The 27,522-nt window shown below is 42.5% G+C and overlaps 1 protein-coding gene across 1 annotated transcript in view; it reads right to left on the bottom strand.

Moving 5' to 3' along the window:
- TOPAZ1 (testis and ovary specific TOPAZ 1) overlaps positions 1 to 27,522 on the bottom strand; it is a 321,592-nt gene that overhangs the window by 43,531 nt on the left and 250,539 nt on the right. Inside the window, exons 15-18 of the mRNA XM_075315235.1 lie at positions 20,538 to 20,638; positions 10,018 to 10,183; positions 7,524 to 7,688; positions 3,861 to 4,064 (exon numbers count right to left, since the gene is read on the bottom strand). Of these exons, the coding sequence (XP_075171350.1) occupies positions 3,861 to 4,064; positions 7,524 to 7,688; positions 10,018 to 10,183; positions 20,538 to 20,638 (636 nt within the window). The remainder of the gene's footprint in view (positions 1 to 3,860; positions 4,065 to 7,523; positions 7,689 to 10,017; positions 10,184 to 20,537; positions 20,639 to 27,522) is intronic.

The following is a 27,522-nucleotide window of genomic DNA, read 5'->3' as shown; positions in this document are numbered from 1 at the left end:
CTTTAATTTTAGGAGTTGAGCATGATGATTAATATAAACATGCTAAATAAATAGATCCATTAATAAACTCAAACTGTCTAAACATTACATGATGATCTGTATTAGAGCTCATGAAGACGTCCACTTTTGGCCCCATCTCGGAATTCAATGCATGGACTAGCAGCGGATCTCCCGACCCAAACATCACAGCTTCATATATTTCTATTAGGCTGTCACGCTTGGGTAAGGAGAGCCGTGTGACATCCATGCTCAGACTGATTTGCATAAACATCTGCATGAGTCCTTATTGTCCTTTTTTGGTAGGGTAACAAGTTGATCTACAGCACAGACATAGAGAAGAGAAAATTCTGCATGAAATTGCATGAAAGTAGGCTATTGGAGTAAGGCTACATGCGCGCGCTGCATCTTTTTGTGTTCACAAACTGCAGCCAAAACTGCACGTTGTCAGAGAGAGCCTGGAAATGTCACAAAAATTGCTTGTAATTTTAGGTGCGTTTTCGGTGTGTTTTTCACAACATGCATTTTTGCTGTGTTTTTGTGACAAATGTTGACAGAAACGCAGAAGAATGAACATGCTGCATTTTTTTGTCACAAACTGTTGACAAATAAAACGCTGACAAATAAACTGCAACGTGCGCATAGCAAATCTGACTTCTCATAGACTTTGCTGGGAAGTCAAATGTCAGAAAGTTCTGACAACAAAACTGCACCAAAAATGCAGCAAAAAAACGCAGCGTGCGCATGTAGACTTAGGCTATGTGCGCACTAGGCGTTTTTTTCACGCTGCGTTTTTATGTGCGTTTTTGTCTAAAAAACGCACCCGCGGCTAAAAAAACGCGGCAAAAACGCATGCGTTTTTGCCGCGATTTGGTGCGTTTTTTGCTGCGTTTTTGCTCACTGCGTTTTTAATCAGTGCACAATGCCATTAAAGATTGTTGATGAAAAAAAAAAAAAAAAAAAAAGGTCTGATGTCATTTCCTTCTTCAAAATGTTCATTGTATGCAGGAGAGCAGACAGCTGCAGAACTAGTGTATGCAGGAGAGCAGACAGCAGCTGCAGAACTACAAGTCTCAGCATCCTCCATTCACTAGTGTAAGCAGGAGAGCAGACAGCAGCTGCAGAACTACAAGTCTCAGCATCCTCCATTCACTAGTGTATGGAGGAGAGCAGACAGCAGCTGCAGAACTACAAGTCTCAGCATCCTCCATTCACTAGTGTATGCAGGAGAGCAGACAGCAGCTGCAGAACTACAAGTCTCAGCATCCTCCATTCACTAGTGTATGGAGGAGAGCAGACAGCAGCTGCAGAACTACAAGTCTCAGCATCCTCCATTCACTAGTGTATGCAGGAGAGCAGACAGCAGCTGCAGAACTACAAGTCTCAGCATCCTCCATCCAGGACTGTATGCAGTTTTTTGCCCAAAAAGAAAAAAAAAATGACATGGGCTTCGCCATATTTTTGTATGCTAGCCGGGTACAGCAGGCAGATACGGGCTGCCCCCAACCCCCAGCTGCCTATTTGTACCCGGCTGGGAACCAAAAATATAGAGAAGCCCTTTTTTTTTTTAATTATTTCATGAAATAATTAAAAAAAAAAATGACGTGGGCTTCGCCTAATTTTTGAGTCCAGCCGGGTACAACTAGGCAGCTGGGGATTGGAATCCACAGTGCAGGGTGCCCATGCTTTCTGGGCACCCCCACTGCGAATTGCAGTCCGCAGCCACCCCAGAAAATGGCGCTTTCATAGAAGCGCCATCTTCTGGCGCTGTATCCAACTCTTCTAGCTGCCCTGGTGACGGGTGGCTAGCTAGGTAATAATGGGATTAGGGCTAGCTGTATAGCTGGCCCTAAGCCCGAAATTCATGGTGTCACGCCAATATTAGACATGGCCACCATGAATTTCTAGTAATGATAAAAAAAAACACAACACAGAGAAAAATATTTTTATTAGAAATAAAACACAACACAATTAGTGACTCCATCTTTATTGAAATAAACCCCCCTCCGCAGTAATCCTGGGTCAGGGTCCCGCGCCGTCCAATCAGGATCCAATATCATCTGATCGGTTTGCTGGAAGGCAGAGCGATCAGATGATGTGTCAGGATCAAGTGCCTGAATCACATCACACATCAGCTGATTGTATAAAAGCCAATTATACAGTCAGCAGATGCATCAGTAGAAAAAAAAAAAAAAAAAATAATACTCACTTATGTGCTGTGCTGATTACCGGCAGCTCCTGGAGCGATCGATTGGACAGGAGTCTGATCCTATACGATCGCTGCCGGAGCTGCCGGTAATCAGCTGATGAAGTCCCCTGACGGCAGGATCAGCTGATAGCCGGCCGGGCGCGAAGAAGCCGGCGAGACTACGATCAGCTGATGCGTCAGGTGACTGCATCAGGTGATCCACCGCCAGGTCCTGCAAGCAAGGTCCTGCCCCGGGGAGACTGCACACAGCCAGAGCGGCGGGACCGGGAGGAGCTGGGAGCGGGCATGGCACCGGGACCCTGCGGACAGGTGAGTATATGACATTTTTTTTTTTCTACTGTTCACTTTGTTTTTCGCCGCTGCCTCCACCTCCCGCCCAGACATGGCGCCGCACGGAGCTGACATGCACAGGACGGGAGGTGGACGCAGCGGTGACGGTACCGGGAGGATTCATGCTTCTGTGTTTACCAACAGAAGGAATCCTCTTCCTGTACACGTCACTGTAGTGCCCACCCCTTGCGTGTATAGCTGCGGTTTTAGTCATAGAAACGCGGCTATATGCGTTATTCATTGCGTTTTTAACATCTCATTGAATTCAATGAGTGAAAAACGCAGTGGAAAACGCAGAAATAATTGACATGCTGCGTTTTTGTGGTCACCACAAAAACGCAGCTAAAAAAAAACGCTGTGTGAGGACAGCACTTCTGAAAACCCATTGACATTGCTGGGGAAGCAATGTCACTGCGTTTTCAGCACAAAAACGCGGTAAAAAACGCCGCTAAAAACGCGGCGAAAACGCCTAGTGCGCACATAGCCTAACGGTTTACCAAAACCAGGATAGAAAAAAACCCACACACCATGCTCACTGAAAATTTTTAGATTTGCTCCTTTTGTGCACAGATAACAAATGGAAGTTCCCCTCAATCACACGACTAAATGTATCTTTGGGTCTGGTTCTGGAGAACCACAAGGGATAATATTGATGTATATGTAGTACGGACTCTAAAATATCCACATTATTCATTCTAATAACATGAGTTTTAAGCCCACTAAAAAATAACTTTAATCTGGGTTGGAATAACAAACTACACATTAAAATGAAGCAGCCGAATGAATGTGGGCATTACTAATGACATAAATCTGAGTACATTATTTAATTTTCAATAAATCACTAGTGCTTCTCAGTAGAAGCGGCAGTTTTGTGTTGTTGAAATGGCCATTGCCTGCATGACCACCTCCTACCACCCCTAGTGAGAAACAATGATATATTGTTAAAAATGGATTGAAAGACTACGAATTATGACAATGAACGTGCAGCACTCACCATTCTGTGGTTTTATTCTTCTTGGAACTGTATGCCAAGTGATGTGCACCATCCATTTTATTGAAGTGCTCGATAGTTGTCCTGTCTACAATAAATGTGACGTTTTTCTGCTAGTGCCAAACTTTGTTTTATTTCGTGACAAAGCAAAAATGACCCATATTAACTTTATTTAGCAAAGCTAAACATTTTTACGCCCCTGGTAAACCCACTTCTGTAAATTTTTGCTTTACTCCAACAGGGTGAAAGAAAAAAAAATTCTATATGTGATTTCCTAACTTCTATAACATCAATGCTTCCAACATACACGGAGATGATACAAGTGATACTTACATTTATAATATTTCCTTGCTTTAGTCCACAGTCCACTGTGTGCAAGGGTCAGTATAAATCCCCGAAGATTGACATAGTCTACTGCAATTTTCTTATCAATCATAAAGTCTATGACTGATGAAGACATGCCAATGCTGCGGTATTCAACACAGCAGCTCAAGAGCTTATTGAAGAGTACAGTATACTGAGAGACATTGAAATCAGCTGCAAAACAAAAGAATGTGTATCAATAAATATCAATAATAATCCCCCTTTTAAATCGAGCCTAATATGGCTACATGCATGGGGCTGGTCTTGTACAGAGCAGTAACCGGACACCCACAGAGATACATGAGGTCTTAAGGCCCAGTCACACACAACGACTTACCAGCGATCCCGAAAACGATGCGACCTGATAGGGATCGCAGGTAAGTCGCTGGGAGGTCACTGGTGAGATGTCACACAGTCAGATCTTACCAGCGATGCAGGAACAATACAGGTCACAGTAGCGACCTGTATAACGATCTCAGCAGTCACTGGGAACCTGTCACACAGTGTCAAACACAGATGTGTCCTGCCCAGCAGGACATCGCCTTTGAAGAAAATGGCCTGGACCATTCTGCCACGACTAGCGATCTCACAGCAGGGGCCTGATCGCTGGTAGGTGTCACATATAACAAGATCGCTAACGGGATCGCTACTGCGTCACAGAAACCGTGACTCAGCAGTGATCTCGCTAGCGATCTCGTTATGTGTGACGGTACCTTTACAGTGCCACAATATTCCTTTGGCTTCCAAGAAGGAATACTGTTACTTTTTTCAGCTAATTGAATACTGTAATGTGAACTATTATTTTTTTATCTAACATAGCACCATGTGGAGGCATATGGAAACATCATATAATAAAAGACAGGGCATTAGACTAGCTGTGAAGGTTTTTATAAATCTATAATCCATTAAAAGTTGTCTAGACTTGTATTGCACCATTCCAAGACACAGTAGAAGCCAACGTTTATCTTCACACTATAGTGTATGATAGCTGGTCACGTGAAGCCTAAGTTATAAGAGTCCTACACAGACGACAATAGCAAAATGTCAGAAATACTGGCTTGGGCTGTGTCATGATTCTTCATTAGAGACCTAAGAAATGGCATTCAGGAAAAGTTCCTAAATTATTCAAATAGTGAATTTATTTTTTCACACATGAACCTGAAAGAAAAACTATAAAAATAGAGGCCCAGCGTAGGCCCCTGGCAAACTATCAGTGTGATAATGTGGATCAGTACGACACAGGGGTCATTCCGTGTCAAGTGGACCAGTGGTCCCCACTCGACGTTCTCCAATTTTGCTGAAAATTTATAAGGATGTACATGTATGTTTGAAAAGAGGTTCTGTACATTTTTAGGGCCAGATCTTAAATATATTGGGCACTGTTGACCTTTCACTGGAGGCCCCCCCCAAGGCTGCAGCTTCAGCTAAGAGGATTTTGCAAACTTTGGCACATAGCCATTAGAGTTCTATACTGGCTATGATGCTGAAATTTGGCATACTAGCTCAACTTCTGCTGCTAAACGCGATAAAATTATTACCGGCTATGACAAAACAATATTTCGGCCGCAATTTTGTGTCAAAGTAGCTTGCAAAACGCCTCGCATAAAATTTATGCCAAACTTTGCCCATATATAACTCAAGACCAAAAACCAATAGGAACTGGTGCTTTACCCTTTACAACAAACATCTTCATGACTTCGCATTGCTGCAATATCACGGTCAAAGCATATGTATTTGTGGAAATATTCACACCCACATATGATGACAAACTTAAAAAAAACGAATTTTACCTATTTTTAGGTCAAATTTCCCAAAAAGGGTACCCCTAAAATATATTAATTCTGTTATCATTTGAAAGAGCACATTTTTCTCTACAAGGATCATTGGGTTTTTTTTTGGAGTCTCTCCATTTAAGAAAAGAAAAATGCCACTGAACATGGTGTTATGTATGCACGTAATGCATTGATTTTGTGTTTGATTTTCAGATTCTTATCACATGTTACAGAGTTGTATTGTTGCTAGCAATGTCTATTATAATCAAAAACCTATAAACCTATTGACTATTGTTACATTTTAATGCATATATTATTTATTTTTTAGTGATGGAGAATGAAATTGATGACAAAAAGATTCGCATTTCAAGGGTGTCAAATGACCCTTCATCTTTCATTGCCCATGTAGATGGATCTGTCAGATCAGAAATGCCTTTTGTGCCAATTGCAAACCTCCAGCCAGGGCAATACATTAGCTGCATTTACGATAGGAACTGGTGGATTGGAAATATTTCTGAAATTTCAGTCGACGACCATGATGCATTAATACATTTTATGCATCCTCATGGACCAGCTAGCTTCTTTCACTGGCTGTGAGAAATGATACATGCTGGATTCCCGAGCAGTCGATCATTGCAATAATTCCAGCACCAGCTGCAACAGCAATGGGCCGACAATACAGCTTCTCTGAACCGATTATGTTGTAAATTCAGCAACAATTCCAGACCATTACTTAGACTGAACATTATGGCTTGGGAACCAACAAAAGATACCCAATATTAGGCTTGGGATCCTAGGCAAAGACACCCACCCTCAGGCTTTGGAACCTGCGATAAAGAGACCACCCGCGACTTGCCTTGCACGGCTATCGGCCATGGCTCCTAGGCGATGGGGCTGCCAATTCTCGAAAGACAGCATTATTACAATTCTTAATAGGATTATAATACCAATTCTTAGGGAATTGGTTGTGGTATAACCACCATGGACCAACGCAAGGGTTTGAATAGTGCAGTTAGCATTCATTGCGTATTAATAAATAACACCATGTTCAGTGGCATTTTTCTTTTCTTAAATGGAGAGACTCCAAAAATACCCCCAATGATCCTTGTAGAGAAAAATGTGCTCTTTCAAATGATAACAGAATTAATATATTTTAGGGGTACCCTTTTTGGGAAATTTGACCTAAAAATAGGTAAAATCCGTTTTTTTTAAGTTTGTCATCATATGTGGGTGTGAATATTTCCACAAATACATATGCTTTGACCGTGATATTGCAGCAATGCAAAGTCATGAAGATGTTTGTTGTACAGGGTAAAGCACCAGTTCCTATTGGTTTTTGGTCTTGAGTTATATATGGGCAAAGTTTGGCATAAATTTTATGCGAGGCGTTTTGCAAGCTACTTTGACACAAAATTGCGGCCGAAATATTGTTTTGTCATAGCCGGTAATAATTTTATCGCGTTTAGCAGCAGAAGTTGAGCTAGTATGCCAAATTTCAGCATCATAGCCAGTATAGAACTCTAATGGCTATGTGCCAAAGTTTGCAAAATCCTCTTAGCTGAAGCCGCAGCATTGGGGGGGCCTCCAGTGAAAGGTCAACAGTGCCCAATATATTTGAGATCTGGCCCTAAAAATTTACAGAACCTCTTTTCAAACATACATGTACATCCTTATAAATTTTCAGCAAAATCGGAGAACGTCGAGTGGGGACGATTTTTAAAACTGGTCCACTTGACACGGAATGACCCACAGGTTTGAAGTATGGACATTAATGAACACAACTTGGAGTAAAGTGTAAATTGGCAAATATACACTTACTTTTTGTCTAATAAATATATAGTGCCACTAAGGATGTAATTACCTTGAGACTCCTGGAATCCAGGCAGTCTTTGGAGGACATCGAAGCACATGCTGAACATATTTTTAGACAATGCTTCGTGTACCAGCAAACACAGCAAGTTGTGACGGTGCAAAACATCCATCATTTTACAAGGCCACATGGAAGTGTTTATTATCCAATGGGACTCTAAAACAAAAAAAATAAAAAACATGATGGTTATAGAAGCTAAAAGGGTTGCCGTGCTAACATTCATTATCTAGCCACAAAAGGTATGGTCGCTTGGTCCCACTACAGAGTCTGGGGGACTGATGGAGTGAAGTATTGCATTTTACCATCTGTCATGTGTGATCACTGCTCAATTCAAACACTGTATGTAGGATGCTCGATCTTGGTGGAGTCAAATGCTTTAACGCACTACAAAAGCAAGATATCCCAATTACAGCACAATATTTATATTTCTCTGTGGAATGCACTCGGTTGTCCAGGGCACTGGAACATAACACAGTGTCAGACTTATCCACTCATGAAGAATTAGTTATCAATATAGGTCATTAGTTTAAACATTGAATCTCAGTTTTAATTTAATCCCTTCTCAACATATGAATTATTCAGCCATCATCTGCCTCCAACAGCCAGAATCTCCGCCCATGGCTGTTAACATGTGAGATGCCACTGTCAATCTCTGAAAGCGAGCTTTCACGTGTGCCGGCATGGGGGAGCACCATTCTATGTGCACATCAATGCGTTTCTGATGTGATCACAGGGTGTTGATGGGTTGCCATGAAAGCCAGGGGTCTGCTAAAGACCATCGTGCTTGTCATGACAATCCTCCTGTAAAAAACAGCGTTTAGCTGGTGTTCACAGGAAACCATAATTTTTTCGTGAAAGAAATTATTTTTAACTTTTCAAATATATATTTTTTAATAGAATTTTTATATATGCAAATTGTGACTAAAACAGATGATGGAACACACATCTAAAAAATGTTAAAGAGTGATATGGATAAAAAAACATTGGAGGTACCAGGGAACATGATAGAATGACTAAGGGTCACATGATAGCTACACATAAAAAAGTTGTAAACTGTGTTACCACTTTATGTGTAGCTACCATGTGATCCTTATTCATTTCCAATGTTTTTTTATCCATATCACTCTTTCACAGTTTTTAGGTGTGTGTTCCATTATCTGTTTTAGTCACAATTCGCATATATAAAAAAATTCAATAAAAAAAAATATATTTGAAAAATTAAAAATAATTTATTTCCCGAAAAAACTCCTGTTTCCTCCTGTTTTTGCAATTTGTTTGGAGTTTGAGTGGGTAGGGTGATTTGATTCACCATCACCCCTCCTTATACCATAGGTATGGTTATATGGAGATTTACTGTTCTAAAGCTGGGGTCACACTAAACGACAGCGACAACGACGTCGCTGTTACGTCACCATTTTCTGTGACGTAGCAGCGACCTTGTAAGTCGCTGTTATGATCGCTGCTTAGCTGTCAAACACAGCAGCCGAAGCAGCGATCATAACGACACGCGTCGCTGTGCTACAACATGTGCAGAGAGCAGGGAGCCGTGCACACTGAGCACTGGCTCCCTGCTCTCCTAGCTACAGTACACATCGGGTTAATTACACGATGTGTACTGCAGCTACATGTGCAGAGAGCAGGAGCCGGCGCTGGCAGCGTGAGAGCGGCGGAGGCTGGTAACGAAGGTAAATATCGGGTAACCACCTTGGTTACCCGATGTTTCCCTTGGTTACAGCTTACCGCAGCTGCCAGATGCCGGCTCCTGCTCCCTTCATTTCGTCGCTCTCTCGCTGTCACACACAGCTATCTGTGCGTCACAGCGGGAGAGCGATGACCAAAAAATGAAGCTGGACATTCAGCAACGAGCGGCGACCTCACAGCAGGGGCCAGCTCGTTGCTGGATGTCACACACAGCGACGGGACGTCGCTGCAACGTCACAAAATGGTGACGTAGCAGCGACGTCGTTGTCGTCGTGTGTGACACCACCTTAAGTCTATGGCTGTGTACAAAAGATTGGACTGCACTTGTATGTGGTTTGGCTACAGTCTGATTTATGTCAAGATAGACAATGGAGACGCTGGAGAAATTAAGTTCTCCATCTTCACCTCACCTGTGATTCAATTATAGCATGTGAGTACCAGAGTTTGGGTCGAGTGTCACTAACATAATCAGCCCAATACTCTGGAATGAGAGAATAACCACCCATGTTAGCAATCCCTAAAAGTGATCTTTTCAACATTGTCCAGTCTAGATTAATAAATATTGTTAGAGGATAGATTTAGGAATTATTAAACTGGCACAAATTTCAATAAATGCATTGAAAATATGCACAACATAACTTTTCTTACCACTTGGGATTTTTTATCAGTGTATATGGTGGCAGTGCACCAAAACATTTTAGTAAAAATAAATACACAGCCTAAGAGTATTTTCAGTATAGTTTAATTGCAAAAATTAATAAAACTTATTGTAGCAAATTTTTACCTTTTAGTGTCTGCACTGCACTAGAAAGGTTTCCACACTTGAGGAAAATCTCAACAGCAACATTAACCACTTGACAACGTGACGCAACGCTTTCTTGACGAGTGATCCCTTTTAAGATTGTGTAGTTGATCTTCAGCTCATGGAATTTGTAAATCACTCTTCTCCCCTTAAAAGTATTTAAACATTATAAACATCAGGCATTTAAAGGGAATAGGTCAATGAATGTAAGTCATAGAACGATACCTCGATATATGCGATCCAATCTTTTATTCCAGAGAAATCAACATTGTTCCTAATATGTAAATGAGCGGTTAAGACATATGGGCCAGACACGACACAGATCTCGCCAAGAATCTGCCTCCAGAGCTTAATTTCAATGAAATGGGGAGTTATCAATGTGAGATATGAAATAACTGACAGTGTTTTACTGATCTACATGTCTTATACTGGTAACAATTAGTGATGGGCGAACCAAAACATTAAAGTTCGGGGTCCGAACCGGAGGCGTAGTGTCCATGCGCGGACCCCCGAACACTGACTTCTCAGGGAAGTCTGTGTTATTGTTTGGCCTCAGGCCACCCAGATAAATATAATTAAAAAAAAAAAAAGTTAAAAGGAAGCAAAATAAAGATTATTGCAAGAAAATTATACTTAGGTTTCCGTGCAGCTGTCACACTGCTTCCAGGTCCGCTCATTAGATCTCAAGCATAATCATGGCTTCCCCTGCACACCTTGTATGACAGCGTCTGTGATTGGTTGCAGTCAGACTGCCGGCGTCTGTGATTGGTTGTGGAGTGTAAAATAAATAACTGGAAAAAATGGCGTAGGTTCCACGATATGTTCATATCCAGTGCAGATAAAACAGACAACTAGAGGCTGCAGAATCCAGCTGTGCGCGTTATCTTGGCTGTGAATCCAAATTTGAAGGACCCCATGCGGCTTTATTTGTAAATCATTTAAATAATAATTTAAAAAAAAAAAAAAACAGCATGTGGTCCCCCTAATTTGGATACCCAATCCAGATAAAACAGCCAGCTGGTGGCTGGTATTCTCAGGCTGAGCAGGCCCATGGTTATTGGGCTCTTCCCAGCCTAAAACTAGCAACCTGCAGCCGCACCAGAATAGACTCATCCATTAGATAGGTGTAGTCTTCTTGGTAGGTGTATTCTCCAAAACGGGGTCAATTGTGGGGGGTTTCTGCTGAAAATTACATTGTGGAATTAAATTTAGGGTAGTATTGAGTACATTTAAAATTATACTGGGTGACAATAAAATGTTTTGGCCCCAAGATTTTAATTTTCAAAAGGGGTAACAGGAAAAAACAAATGGTATAATTTGTTACACTTTTTTTTTCTGAGTATGTCAATACCCCATAAGTGGTTGAAAACTACGTTTACGGCACAATACAAAGCTCAGAAGGGAAGGCGCACCACTGGGAGGTGAAGAAAAAAAAATATTTTTCTTTTCACTCAATTTTTAAAAAGGGCAAATAGGAGAAATTCAACAATAAACTGAGTGGTCCACGAGCACCATATTATAGCACAGATGTTGCAGTTATGGTTTGTGGGTGCCATAACACCCTGTAACCCTTTTTTACAAATTGCAGCCCTAAATGAAATTCATCTAGGGGTGCAGTGAGTCATCACAGGTGCTTCATGGAATTTTTTACCATTGGGCGGTAAAGAAAACAATTACCTTTTTACCACAAAATTTTATTTTAGCCCCAGATTTCACATTTTCACAAAAGGGAATAAGTAAAAATGGCACCAAAATGTGTTAGACAATTTCTTTTGAATGTGGCAATACTCTATATGTGGCTCTATAGTACGGTTTTACCACACAGCACGGAAGTAGCACTATTTGAAATTTGCAGAGAAGATTTTGCGAGAATAGTTTGCAGAGTCCATTTGCCAGAAAAGATGAATCCTTCATTTTGGAACGGACAACCTTCTGGGACTTCATCTACAGGCGAGGTGACTATTTTGCCTACATCAGTGATTTCCACTAACGAGCAAAGAATGTTGCAGAATGAAAATTGCAAATATGCCTTTTTAGTTTTTATACATTGGGGCCAGTTTGTTCAACTGGAGAAACACACCCAGTAATTAAGTGCGCTCTCCTCGCTAATGTTTCTGAGAAACATGTTGAACCCATCTGCGTTTTAGGCACATTGTGGGGCTCCGAATTGAGGGTGGCACTTTGGATTTGAAAGCGCAGATTTGGCTGGATTTCTTTTGAGGGATGAGAAACTTGAGTCGTGGAACCCTCCTGTATTTCCATTAACAGATGACAGAGTGGGATCTTGCTTTATTTTTGTGGAATGAGTTGAATCTTTTACTGGGAACATTTTACATGACATTTTGGATCACATTTATCCTGTGCTCTACACTGAGCACTTAAATTGGGATTCCCATCTAACTCTCAGAATGATGTGTTTCAGATGAAATCCAAAACAGATCTATTCACTATAATTGCATTGGACTCTGACCTCTGTTTGGCCTCTTGTCTTTTTCAGAAGCGCACAAATCTGTGGTCAACCACACTTTTAAAGGACGTTTAAAAAGCTGGACACCACCGGATCATAGGCCAAAGAGACAGTCCAAAATGACTCCCTCTGCCTGATTATAGTGAATGTTCCATCGGGGGTTCTGTCTAAATCACGTATTTCAGACATAAACCACAGTGTAAGTGCTCAGTGTAGGGCGTAGGATAAATGTGAGCCATGCATTACTGTGATCTGTGGGCAGAAGAATGAAGAGATCAACAGCAGGTCAAGAGCTGATTTTATTTATTTTTTACGCCATTCACCATGTGATATAAGTGATTAGACTGCTTTATTTTTCAGGTCGGTTCGATTTGAGCGATACCAGATTTAAATGTTTGGAAATTATTAACCACTAAACCAACGCTTTAAAAAATGTTTGCATTGCCATATTTTGAGAGCTCTAAGTTGTCTATATTCCTGCCGGCAGTCATGTGAGGGCTTGTTTTTTCTGGAATGAGTTATAAGTTTTTATTTGTATCATTTTTTGGCATATAAAATTTGTAATTGCCTTCTACTCAAATTTTGCTGTATATTCAGCTTGACAGAATGAACAAAAACCACTTTTTTTTTACGCTGTGTACCGTGCACTTATAGGTGATAATATACCTTTATTCTTCAGCTCAGAACGATTGCAATGACACCCCTTTTATATAATTTTTTTTGTTTTTCCACAAAAACTTTTCTAGAAAAAAATAATTGTTATTGCATTGCTTTATTCTTAGAGCTGAAGCTTTTTTTATTTTTTTCACTGATTGCGCTGTGTGGCGATTTTTTTTTTTTGCGGGACAATATGTCGATATTAGTGATACCATTTTTATTTACTTTCAACTTTTTGATTGAGTTTTATTCCACCTTTTTCAGCAGTATGATGAAAGCATTATTTTTAAATTATTTTCAAAATATCGCAACTCTGTTAGATGACCAAAAAAACAGAGGTAGGCGCAATAATGTCCGCCTGAAAGCCATCCAAGACTGTCATGTCAGTCTTCAATACGGACTTCAAGTCAAGTCAGAGTGATACCTCATACATCATTGACAGAGTGCATCGTGTGTATCGACAGGGGCCATCAGACGACTCCAACCTGCGAGACGTCCTGTGTAGACTGCATTACTTTACAGAAAAGGAGACTATATAGAAGACATGCCTCATCTCATGGGGGAGTCTCTTTTGAGGGGGCTGAAATAATGCTTCTTCCAGATGTCTCATTCCGGACTCTATACATGAGGCGACAGCTTCAGCCCCTTTTACAAACAAGAAAGACCTCTCCTTCCACCCATTCCATCTTACTGTGGGTCACAATGGGGCCCAATACCTCCTGAAGCAGCTTGAGGATCTCTTCCAATTTTTGGACACCCCTACGCTTGAGGTCCCCAATTGGCTCCAACTCGATAGGCCATCCGCCTTGCGTCAAAGAAAGAGAAGGAGTAGCCACCCACCCCCGAGGCGTCGGGCGGGCCCACCAGAGATTTCTGTTGCAGGGGAGCCCTCATGCGGCTTGCCTGGTTGATGGACTGGTCTCTGATGCAGAGTAAGCTGTGAGGTGCGGGCGATATGTTCCTAGCCCTAGTTGGCTCCAGGCTTGCTGACATTGTACATTCATTTCGCTAGAGACATCCTCATTTTATATTTCATTCTGCATAGCTCAATGTCATTTCAAGCAATATCTCATGCTATTCTCTTACCAGGTTTAACCTAACGGAAAATGTAACTTAAGTTGGGTACCTCTCCCCTTGCCACCTTATGGGCGGAGGGGGGAGATGACAGATGAAGCATAATTTACTTTCTCATTTAGGTCTAGGGTCTGATTCGCTCTGACCCCTGGCTTTCCACATTCCCCAAGGGTTGCTCTTCGGTTGAAGGAGGGCAACTGGACTCAATTGCTTTATGAGACTGGAAATTTTTGTTCTAAATTGTGTTCTAGTTCTGCTGGACTCTACTGTCTTTTCCTTCTGTCGCTTCCTTTAGTACTCTGATGCTAATATCCCCCAGCCTTACAACTGCTCCCTCCTGTTTCTCCTCTTTCAATTACTCTTTCATTTTTCTTCCCTCTTCTTTTACCCTCTTCTCTCCTCTGATCGGTCCCTTCCCCCAACCCTTTTACCCATCCCTCCCTTCGCATCCCGCTTTCCACTTGTGGGGTGCCATCTCCATCTCAACTTTCCAACATGCAGAGGGCAGTAATTACTGAGGTGAAATATGGAACCATTAATGTTAAGGGACTACATAGTCGAGGCAAGAGATCCATTCTGACAAATATGTTGAGAAGGGCTTTTGTCCAAGTTGCTTTCTTACAGGAAACGCATGTGTGAATGCAAGCCTTTCAATTTGTCTAGTCGATGGTTCCCTGAGGTGTATCACAGCTTCTCTCCCGACCTGAAATCCCGAGGGTCAATTATCCTCATTTTCCGCTGAGAGTGATGACTCAGGACACCCTGGTCTCAGTCTACCTAACCAACATGGGCCAAATTGCGGCACTAGCTGGCTTCCTGGTGACTATGAAGGACTTTGTGGAGGGCACACTCATTATGGGGGGGGATTTCAACATAGCTCTGAACCCAGCGCTTGACACCTCTTCGACACCTCCACATATTCACTGGCTACCCTACTACAAACTCAGGACGCATGCTCCATGAGTATCAGTTGATTGACACATGGAAGCTCCTGCATCCAGCCAACAAGGACTACTCATTTTACTCCTCTGCACACGTATATTCTAGAGTATATTCTAGACTTGACTATTTTTTCATAAATCATAGGGATCTCTCACGGGTTCAGCAGGCTCAAATGGAGGTTATCTCCTTCTCTGACCATGCACTCTGCACGATTACGATATCTTTACAATCCCCCATTCCACATCAGTGGCAATGGAAACTGAACACCTCCCTTTTAGATGACCTGCAGGATTCATAAGTGGTGCATTATACGCTGACAGAGTATTTTACTCTGAGTGCTCCCGGAGAAACATCTCCAACCTCAGTATGGGAGACCCACAAATGTATCATTAGGGGAGTACTCATCCAGCTGGGTGCATGGTTGAAAAGGGAAAGGGAGCTTGAGATCTCTGTGATCTTAGCGCAACTGAAGGACCTAGAGAACCGACACAAAAAGGCACCCTCAGCAGAGGCTGATAGCACGAGCTTTAAAGTTTGGGATGAACTGCTCAATAGAAAAGCGAAGGGGATCCTGGCCCAATGTCGGCGGCACTTTTATGAATATGGGAATAAATGCAGTAGGACATTGGCAAGAGCTCTCAGACAACAGCGGGCGTTGACATTCATCTTCCTACATAATTTAGAATCAGGTAATCCCCCAAAGTCATCAAGAATCTTGCGCCTTAAAATAATAGACTGCATTAAAGCGGAAAAGATGCCTCATCTGGCTGCGGTAAAGGTTGAGGCATTAGAAAATCCATTCTCCAATCAGGAACTTTGGGAAAATAAAGACTCCTCCAAGACAGGTAAGGCACCTGGACCCGACAGACTTCCCCACTTATATTATAAGAAGCTTAAAGACATACTGACCCCACACCTTCTATCGGCATTTAACTCTAGTACTGTGGCTGGTTCAGCCCCCAACGTAGAATCCCTAAGAGCGCACACCACAGTGATCCATAAGACAGGAAATGACCCCACGCAATGTGTTAGTTTTTGTTTAATATCATTACTAAATGAAGACACCAAGCTATTTGCTAAAATTCATGCAACCAGGTTAGCGCCTCTGCTTCCGAGGATTGTCCACCCAGACCAGGCGGGGATCATGGCGGGTTGCGAGGCCCGCGACAATACAATCAATGTCATTAATTTAATTCACACAGCTAAAATTGGGAGCATCCCATCCATGTTGCTTTCGACGGACACCGAAAAGGCGTTTGACAAAGTAGATTTGACATTCATGGAGGCCACACACAGAAGTCTGGGGTTGGGGGACGGAACGTTAAGATGAATAATGTCCCTCGACTCGGCCAATTCAGCCAGGGTCCGGGTGAATGGGATCCTATCGGACCCATTTAACATCTTGAATGGTACCCGTCAGGGTTGCCCGTTACCTCCACTAATATTAATTCTTAGTCTGGAACCCTTCCTCAGACATGTACGAGCTAACAGAGATGTCGCAGGTATTGTGATACATCAGGCCACGCGTAAAGGCCCCGTCACACTAAGCAACATCGCTGCTAACGAACAACTTTTGTGACGTTGCTAGCGATGCTGCTGTGTGTGACATCCAGCAACAACCTGGCCCCTGCTGTGAGGTCGTTGGTTGTTGCTGAATGTCCTGGGCCATGTTTTAGTTGTTGCTGTCCCGCTGTGAAGCACAGATCGCTGTGTGTGACAGCAAGACAGCAACAACTAAATGTGCAGGCAGCATGAGCCGGCTTCTGCAGAGGCTGGTAACCAATGTAAACATCGGGTAACCAAGAAGCCCTGTCCTTGGTTACCCGATATTTACCTTTGATACCAGCCTCCGCAGCTCTCACTGTCAGTGCCGGCTCCTGCTCTGTGCACATGTAGCTGCAGGACACATCGGGTTAATTAACCCGATGTGTGCTGTAACTAGGAGAGCAAGAAGCCAGCACTAAGCATTGTGCGCTGCTCCCTGCTCTGTGCACATTTAGCTGCAGCACACATCGGGTAATTAACCTGATGTGTGCTGTAACTAGGAGAGCAAGGAGCCAGCACTAAGCATTGTGCGCTGCTCCCTGCTCTGTGCACATGTAGCTGCAGCACACATCGGGTAATTAACCCGATGTGTGCTGTACTAGGAGAGCAGGGAGCCAGCGCTCAGTGTGCGCTGCTCCCTACTCTGTGCACGTGTAGCTGCGTGCGCTGGTAACCAAGGTAAATATCGGGTTGGTTACCCGATATTTACCTTAGTTACCAAGCGCAGCATCTTCCACGCGGCGCTGGGGGCTGGACACTGGTTGCTGGTGAGCTCACCAGCAACTCGTGTAGCCATGCTCCAGCGATCCCTGCCAGGTCAGGTTGCTGGTGGGATCGCTGGAGCGTCGCTTAGTGTGACATCTCACCAGCAACCTCCTAGCAACTTACCAGCGATCCCTATCGTTGTTGGGATCGCTGGTAAGTTGCTTAGTGTGACTGGACCTTAAGGTAGCCGCATATGTAAACGACCTCTTATTCTTTGTTCCCACGCCCAGAACTTCCCTCTCAGTCTGAAGAAAGAATTTCAGACATACTCTCAATTGTCAAACTTTAAAATTAAGTTTTCAAAAGGCATTGAACATAAATCTGTCCCCATGGAGGTAGAGGATCTGAAATTCTCTTATAGCTTCAAGTGGGCGTACCAATCTCTTGGCTATTTAGGCATATGCCTTACCAGTGAACTTAGTCTCCTGTATCAGTATAACTTTCCTGAGCTGCTCGCCTCTGTTCAGAGGGACTGTAATCGCTGGGTGAAATTTCTGTTCTCTTGGTTTGGTAGATGTCAAATCTACAAGATGAAGTTTTTACCTAGGCTATTGTACCTGCTACAGGCCTTCCCGGTAAAAAGTCCACCCGATTTCATCAGGACGATTGTGTCAATCCAGTCCTCCTTTATATGGGCGGGTAAGCCAGTGAGAATTAAGCCAACTATCCTGACTAGATCCAAACACAGAGGTGGGATCGGCTTGCCAGACAAGAAGCAATATCATCTTGCTGGTCAGGTTTGCAGATTTATACACTGGTGCAGAATCGGTGTACAGAAGTTATTGGTACAGATAGAGCAGTCTTTTTCCCCAATATTCCTAAACAAACTGCCATGGCTGTTACTAGAAGCCCCCGCGGTTCTGAAATTACACCCGACCATTGGCCCAACAGTGGCCTACTGCAATATGGTACCGGTGTGTTCCAGACTGATTCCCCCCTACTCTAAAATGACTCCAGTCCTGAGCCATCTCTCCTTTGGGACAAGCCGATCGGACCCTATTTTCAAACTACGGGTGTAAAATGGAATAGACTGGGTGGATGATTTTGGGGATGACGTCGATTGGCCCTCAGCAGTTCTGCTGGCTGCTAGACCAGTCCTGCTGGCTGCTAGACCAGCCCCGAGTCCACTAGGACAATGGAGATACCTACAACTTGAGCATTTTTTTGGTAAATTCCCACCTAAAGCAGTTTTCTAGAACCCCAAGACAAAGTTTGAATATCCGGGGGGCTCGGGCCCAGCACCCCATTTGCTCTAGTTAGTGTAGTCTATATTGTCCCCCCCCGACCAATCCCCTCCAACATTTGTGTCACAGTGGGAATTGGACCTCAACGTCAGCTTTATCCCTGAGTAAAGGATGCATATCTTCACGCTTGTGTATAGCTCGTCCATTAGCTCTAGGTTCCAGGAGGCCAGATACAAATTGCTGTCCAGATGGTACCGGGTGCAGTCTAGGATTCATGCATCTTCTCTTGCAGCAGGTGTGGCAGAGAGGAGGGTACACTCCTCCTGCTTTTTGGGAGTGCGAGGTGATCCAGCCTTTCTGATTGGGGGTGTCTGAAACAATTCGTTGGGTCACCGGAACCACTGAGGAGATGGGCCCTGCCCTCTTCTTGTGGCATCACTGTGAGACCCACTCTAAAAAACATAGAAATCCTCTTTGAGGAAGTTCCTCATAATTGCAGCCAGGTCATGTATTCCGTAGAGATGGAAAAATCCCATACCACCCACTATCGCACAGTGATCACCAGGGTCAATGACCCTATGCACATGGGAGGAGCTGACCCCATCTTTGCATGACTCTTACATGAAATTCTGGGCCACTTGGAGAGACTGGATTTCCAACAAACTGAGGAGTATCGAGTGTTGCTGGGGAGCCACCTTGGGCCCAGTGACGGGACATCGCAGTAAAGCAAGTGCATGGAGTCTCTGAAAACGGAGAGATGGTGTGGCTGTCAGCATAACCCTCTCCAGTTGCCAACCCCTTCTCTCATTTCTCCCCCCTTCCCCTCTACGTCACAACCCCATTGCCCTCCCCTTTTTTCTTCTCTATCCTGCAGGAGCATGTTCTCCGCTATGCCTATAGTTAATGCATTCTCCTTTTCCTTTCTTTCTACATCTTTTCTGCTTTCTTTTGCTCTTATAACATGCAAAGATATTTGGAATTGTGTGTAACTGGTCTCTACAAGACAGGTCGTACGACTGAATGCATCTCAGGATATTGTTAGCTAACTGTACTATCTGTTTTGCTGTGCACCACTTTTGGTGCAGTTGGGCTCTTTGGTCTGGGTATCTGAACCTTATGTTTATCTGGTTCCTATTAAATAAAGAATTTAAAAAAAATAGTGTGACAGTTTTATAGATTGAGTCATTCTAGAACCAAATAAACAAAATGCATTGCCATTCACAAGCATGACAATGCATTACACTGGTCAGTGCTACACTGACAGGTCGCCTGTTTGACCCTGCTTCTGGCTGGATCTAACAGACCACTGTACACAATAGACCAGGTGGTCATGTACAGTGGGTGGTCTTAAGCTGCCATGATGCAATGACAACCCTCTGGTCCCCCGTAATCTTGTCCCAAGGGGTGAGTGAAGGAGGACTCTCCTCCTCACAAACTTCTATATACTGCAGTCAATATTGATCACGGCATAAAAAAGATTGCTCTGGAAAAATATATTTGATACATGATCCACTCAGGTCTTGATGATATGGCCGGTTATAACTGGTATTCTAGACGGGAATTTAGGCGCCTGCGAGATTCTAGGGGGTCCCGACCACAGTCTGATCGCCGACCATAAGGGTTGAGCAGTAATATCCAACTTTAAACATAGTACATTCAATTCATAGTACCAAAAATAGTGGAATGAAAATGGGGAGGGGGGGGGGGGTAATTACAGAAAACAGGAAGAGATTTGATAGCATTGTTATAATAGAGATTAAATGTGTTAATTTACAATAATTATTCAAATAAAATATGCAAATTAACTACTTTGCTTAGAAAAAAAAATTAAAAGATGACAATAATAAGTTCCAGCTTTCTATAAATACCTTCATCCACTGTTCTTTCTGATGATAAAAGAACATGACAGAAATTCCGATCCTTCCCAGCATAGTTTTTTGGATATCACTAAATAGCGGATTTTTAAAAACTGCAAAAAGAAACAATCTTGTAAAAAATGCTCAAAACTAAAAACTGTAAACACATTCTTGGCCTCTCAAATAACAATCTCACATTTCTCCAGTCTATTCTTAACCCATTCACGACCGTGCAATTTTCCATTTTCGTTTTTCCTCCCCTTCTACCAAGAATCATAACTTTTTTTTTTTTTTTTACATACGAGGGCTTGTTGTTTTCAATATGAGTTGTACTTTTGAATAACACCATACATTTTATCATGTGATGCACTGCAAAGCTAGAAAAAACTCCAAAGTGGAATGAAATTGCTATAAGAAAGTGCAATTCCACAATTGTTTTCTGTATTTTTTTAATTACCATGCTCACTATATGGAAAAATGGACTGGGCAGTAGGATTCTCCAGGTCAGTAAGAGGACGCAAATAACAAACATGCATGTATATATTTAATTTAAGTGATTTTTAAAAAAAAAAAAAAAAGTTGCTTGTGTCACCAATTTCCGTGACTCGATGGGATGTTAAATTTTCGGGATATGGGGCTGTATGAAGGATTATTTTTGCACCTTGAGTGGACGTTTTTACGGAAACCATTTTTTGGTAGATACAATGTTTTTATTACCTCTTCTTGCAAGACTGCAGCGGCCAAAAAAAACAGTAATTCTTAATTTGATTATTTTCCATCCTAGGCTGTTTACCAATTAAATTAGTTTATTTTATATTGTGGTAGCTTGGACGTTTATGAAGGCAGCAATACCAAATGTGTATTTTTTTTTTTTTTTTTTTTAATTTTAATGGGCCAAAGGGAGGTGACTTGAACCTTTTTTTTATCTTATTAATATATTTTTAAAAACTTTTTTACCTCACATTTTATTGTATTTAATCTACTAAGTGGACTTCAAGCAGAGGTCACCTGATCACTTGTGCTATACATAGCAAAGTTATGTATAGTGACAATTACAATCTCCAATAAATGCTAGCCAAATGTTGGCTGTCATGGGAGGATCATAATGGGAGGATCATAATGACAGGCATGGGGATCATCAGCAGACTCCAGGCTGTCACGACAACCCATCACCACCTCAACATCACGATACGAGCGCACCGATGGGAGTGTGAAATCGTGCGCCACCTGCCAGCACTTGTTAAATGCCATGGTCAGAGACTGACAACAGGATTTAATAGCTGAACAACTTCTCTACCAGGCAATTTTCGGTTTTCATTTTTTCCTCCCCTTCTTCCAACAGCCATAACCTTATTTTTCAGCTAACATAGTAGTATAAGGACTTGTTTTTTGCAGGACAAGTTGTACTTGTGAAGGACAACATTCATTTTACCATATACTGAAACCAGGGAAAAAAAAAATTCCAAGAGCGGTAAAATTCCAAAAGAAAAGTTCAATTCCTCTTTTTTTTTTTTTTTTATTTACCATGCTCACTATTTGATAAAACTGACCTGGCAGTATGGTTCTATATACACAGACATATATATATTATGTCTGTATATATATACACATATATATATATATATATATTTATATACACATACATATGTATATACATATATATATATATACATATTATATATATATATACATATATATATACATATATATATATATATATATATATATATATATATCACATAATCTCTCTCTAATATTTTTATATATATATGCTATATATATATATATTCTATATATATATATATATATATATATATATATATATATATATATATATAGACACATATATATATATATATATATACATATATATACACACACACAAACACGGAGGGTACGGAAAGTATTCGGAACCCTTTAAATTGTTTACTCTTTTTCATTGCAGTTATGTGGTAAATTCAAAAAAGTTCATTTTTCTTCATTTATGTAAACTCTGCACCCATCTTGATTGACAGAAAAAACAACAACCCAGAAATGTAGAAATTTTTGGAACTTTATTAAACAAGAAAACTGAAATATTACATGGTCATAAGTATTCAGACCCTTTGCTCATACACTCATATTTAAGTCACATGCTGCCCATTTCCTCGTCATCCTCCTTGAGATGGTTCTACTCCTTCATTGGAGTCCAGCTGTGTTTAATTAAACTGATAGGAATTGATTTGGAAAGGCACAAACCTGTCTATATAAAGGCCACGTCACACTAAGCAAGATCGCTGCTGAGGCACGACTTTTGTGACGTAACAGTGATGTTGCTAGCGATGTTGCTGTGTGTGACATCCAGCAACAACCTGGCCCCTGCTGTGAGGTCGCTGGTTGTTGCTGAATGTCCTGGACCATTTTTTAGTTGTTGCTCTCCCGCTGTGAAGCACACATCGCTGTGTGTGACAGCGAGAGAGCAACAACTGAATGTGCAGGGAGCAGGAGCCGGCTTCTGTGGACGCTGGTAACCACGGTAAACATCGGGTAACCAAGAAGCCCTTACCTTGGTTACCAGCGTCTGCCGCTCTCAGCTGTCAGTGCCGGCTCCCTGTTCTCTGCACACGTAGCCGAAGTACACATCGGGTAATTAACCCGATGTGAACTGTGGCTAGGAGTGCAGAGAACAGGGAGCCGGCACTGGCAGTTTGAGAGCGGCAGACGCTGGTAATGAAGGTAAATATCGGGTAACCAAGGTAAGGGCTTCTTGGTTACCCGATGTTTACCGTGGTTACCAGCGTCCGCAGAAGCCGGCTCCCTGCACACGAAGCAGAGTACACATTGGGTAATTAACCCGATGTGTACTGTGACTAGGTGTGCAGGGAGCCAGCGCTAAGCGGTGTGCGCTGGTAACCAAGGTAAATATCGGGTTGGTTACCCGATATTTACCTTAGTTACCAAGCGCAGCATGCTTCCACGCGTCGCTGCTGGCTGGGGGCTGGTCACTGGTCGCTGGTGAGATCTGCCTGTGTGACAGCTCACCAGCAACCCGTGTAGCGACGCTCCAGCGATCCCTGCCAGGTCAGGTTGCTGGTGGGATCGCTGGAGCGTCGCTTAGTGTGACGGTACCTTAAGACAGCACACGTCAGACCAAATGAGAATCATGAGATCAAAAGGAACTGCCCAAGGAGAAGAGCCTTGGTGGGAGAGGTAAAGAAGAACCCCAAGATCACTGTGGTTGAGCTCCAGAGATGCAGTAGGGAGATGGGAGAAACCTCTCCTCAGTGCAAGACATATGAAAGCCCGAATAGAGTTTGCAAAAAAACACATGAAGGACTCCAAGACTACGAGAAATAAGATTCTCTGGTCTGATGAGACAAATATCGAACTTTTTGGTGAGAATTCTAAGTGGTATGTAAGTGGTATGTATGAAGAAAACCAGTCACTGCTCATCACCTTCCCAATACAATCCCAACAGGGAAACATGGTGGTGGCAGAATCATGCTATGGGGGTGTTTTTCAGCTGCAGAGACAGGACGACTGGTTGCAATTGAAGGAAAGATTAATGCGACCAAGTACAGAGATATCCTGGAAGAAAATCTCTTCCAGAATGCTCTGGACCTCAGACTTGGCCGAAGGGTCACCTTTTACCAAGACAACGATCCTAAGCACACAGCTAAAATAACAAAGGAGTGGTTTCAGAACAACTCTGTAACCATTCTTGACTGGGCCAGCCAGAGCCCTGACCTAAACCCAATTGAGCATCTCTGGAGAGACATGAAAATGACTGTCCAACAACATTCACCATCCAACCTGATGGAACTGAAGAAGATCTGCAAGGAAGAATGGCAGAGGATCCCCAAATCCAGGTGTGAAAAACTTGCATCATTCCCAAGACGACTCACGGCTGTACTACCTCAAAAGGGTGCTTCTATTCAATACTTAGCAAAGAGTCTGAATACTTATGACCATGTGATATTTCAGTTTTTCTTGTTTAATAAATATGCAAAAATTTCTACAATTTGTTTTTTTTTTCCTGTCAAGATGGGGTGCAGAGTGTACATTAATGAAAACAATTAACTTTTTGGAATTTACCAAATGGCTGCAATGAAACAAAGAGTGAAAAATTTAAAGGAGTCTAAATACTTTCCGTAGCTACTGTACATATTTAATTGGTTTGTACTGTAACATTCTTATTTTTTTGTATTTTGGGCTCAGTGATTGCTTATTTTTTTGCGCCCTGAGCTGGAGTTTTACAAATACCATTTTTTGAGATTCTTTTATTTACTCCTATTGCATTTAATTGCAATGTTGCGGTGGAGAAAAAAAAATTCTGGTGTTTTACAGTTTTTCTCATTATGCCCTTCACCGATCAGATAAATGTATTTTATATTTTGATAGATCAGACATTTCTGAACACGGCGATACAAAGTATGTGTAATTTTTTATGGTCTTATTTTCAAATGCTATGGGTCTAGCACTAGTGTTCCAGGTCCAGTTCCGCTGTTTGAACAGTCAAGATTTGCCCCTGAAGGCTTCTGGTGTGGAACTGAACCCATTGGATTGCAGGAATCGTGCATGTTAGGGAATTTAACAAAGACATTGCCAGCTTCAGTGTCATGTTCGGCCACTTCTGAGTAGATAAGACCTTTTGTTTTATTTTTACTATTCTTTCTGTCGGGAGGAAACAGTACTGACGCACAGAGTCCAGAGTGATGCCCAAAAATATCTGCACTTGGGCAAGGTGCAGTTTTGATTTTGCTTCGTTTATTAACCATCCGAGATCGGATAGGACTGAACAGACCTGGTTGACTGCCACCAAACAATCCCATTTTGACTTTTCAACGATTAAAAAGTCGTCCAGGTAAGGGACTATTAGAATATCCTCTCTCCTTAAATAGGATGCTACATTCGCCATAATCTTGGTGAAAACCCTCTGGGCTGCCGAAATGCCGATTTGGAGGAACTGGTACTGCAAGTGAGTCAGTTCCCCTTTTATGTTTACTGTCAGCCTTTAATATTTTTGGTGTTCTTTGTGGATCAGGACGTGGTAGTACGCATTGTCAGGTCTATCACCGCCATGTAGCAGAGGGGAAATAGTAGTCCTGCTGACTTCAGGGTCTCCATCTTGAACTTCTCTTTTACCAAATAGCGGTTCAGAGATCTTAAATTGAAGATAGTCAGAAAGGACCCATCATGTGTTTGTTTTTTTTTTTTACTAGGAATAGTTTGCTGTAATAGCCCATTACCTGCTCTGACTCTGGCACCCTGATTAACACCTTTTTTCTAATAAGGAGAGGGCTTCCCATTCTAGTGCCCCCTGCTTTTTTGGGGCTACCTGGGAACTTATTACCCGCTGTGGAGGGAGGGAAGAAAAAGGATAGCCTGAGACCCAGGGAAACAGTATTTATAACCCAGGCCAAGGCCGGAAGAGCCTCCCACTGGGGGAAAAAGTGACTTAACCTTCCCTCCACCGGGATCTGGCATCATTGCTGCTTAGGGGTTCCTTTACAGGAGGGCTTGTTGAATAGTAACCCTTTCGCCTGGGCCTTATCTCGTGACTAAGGGCGCCCCCTGTTATCCTTTTGGCTCTTCCTATCACCTTCTCCCTCCTGAAGTCCGAAAGGAACCTCTGACCCTGGGCCCAGAGGGGGCGGGGAATGTTTTCTTTTTGTCCTCTGCCTTTTCCAGGATATCATCTAGGGCTGTTCCAAACAGATACTCTTTGGCAAGGTAAGCCCGCATAATTTCATTTTTGAATGTAAGTCTGTGTTCCAACTTTTTACCCATAATGCCGCTTACTGAAATTAGAGAGTGCACAGGCACGGGCGGCTAACCTGACCCCATTCACTGAAGCATCGGCAAGGAAATTTGCTGCCTTCTGAATATCCAATAATTGGTCTCTTGAGCATTTGTCCCTAATATGGACTTCCAACTCTGGAGCCATTTCACAAGGTACACCTTGCGGTGCATGTGGCAGTGATTTTAGGTTTGAACAATCCCGCTGCTGCTTCCCAGGTTTTTTTTATGAAAAGCGTCGACTTCCTTAAAAAAAGCTGCGATTGCCAAGATCTCAAAAACTGTAGCTCTACCATTTGAGGATTTAGGTTCCTATAAAAATCCACAGGAATTTTTACAGGAACCTGAATCCTCAAAATGGCAGAGCTACAGTTTGAGATCTGTGCAATCTCAGTGCCTATTTTGGGCGCTTTTTCCCCCCAGACTGGACTAACTCCTCAGGGAAAAGGATTTTAAGCATTTGGGGGACCGATACCTTCCTGATCGTTTTTTTCCATTCCTTGTTAATCAGGCTGAGTAGATTTTTATGGACCGGGAAGACTGGAAGACTAATCTCTGCTTTTTCGGGGATTCCAGCCCCCATAGTAGCTTTTATGATTTTTAGGAGTTTGCTCATGTTCTCTGCCCGAAAGCATAGTTGATCATACTCCTCATCAGATGATGACGGCTCAGATGTGGACCCCAATTCTCCCGGCTCCTTGTCTTGATGAGAGCTATCTTCAGATGGAGACTGAATTTTACTGGTGGATGCGGCGGGGGCTCTTACAAAACTCATCTCCCTCTTCACTGTAATTTTTAACCTCATCCTTGATTAAGGACCTAATTTCCTGCAACATGCCTGGAGATTCCTCCGCCACCGTTTTTTCAATACATGGTTGGCAGAGCTTCTTTTCATATGATCGTAGTCGGGACTTCTTGCATAACACACATTCCCTATGTTTGGTCTTTGCTACCGCTCTCTTGGCTTGAATTTATTAGGGGCAAAAAGAAAGGGGGGTCAGTACATGTCATGGGAGATCCCACTTACTCACCCTGAGCCCGGAAGCTACCATGGTAGGAGCAGGTTTGGAGGTCTTCTGCAGCAATGCTGGGCGATGTGGGAGCTTCCATCTTGCAGGCCACTTCACCAATAGTGCTACAGGAACACAAGGATCTTCTTTCCCGCCTCTGTTTTTGAACCTAACAGGCTCCGCCTCTGATCTAGGGAGTTGCCTGTGAC

The sequence above is a fragment of the Anomaloglossus baeobatrachus genome, chromosome 6, assembly GCF_048569485.1.
Source record: "Anomaloglossus baeobatrachus isolate aAnoBae1 chromosome 6, aAnoBae1.hap1, whole genome shotgun sequence".
In the NCBI taxonomy this organism is placed as follows: Eukaryota; Metazoa; Chordata; class Amphibia; order Anura; family Aromobatidae; genus Anomaloglossus; species Anomaloglossus baeobatrachus.
This window is presented reverse-complemented; position numbering and strand designations above follow the sequence as displayed.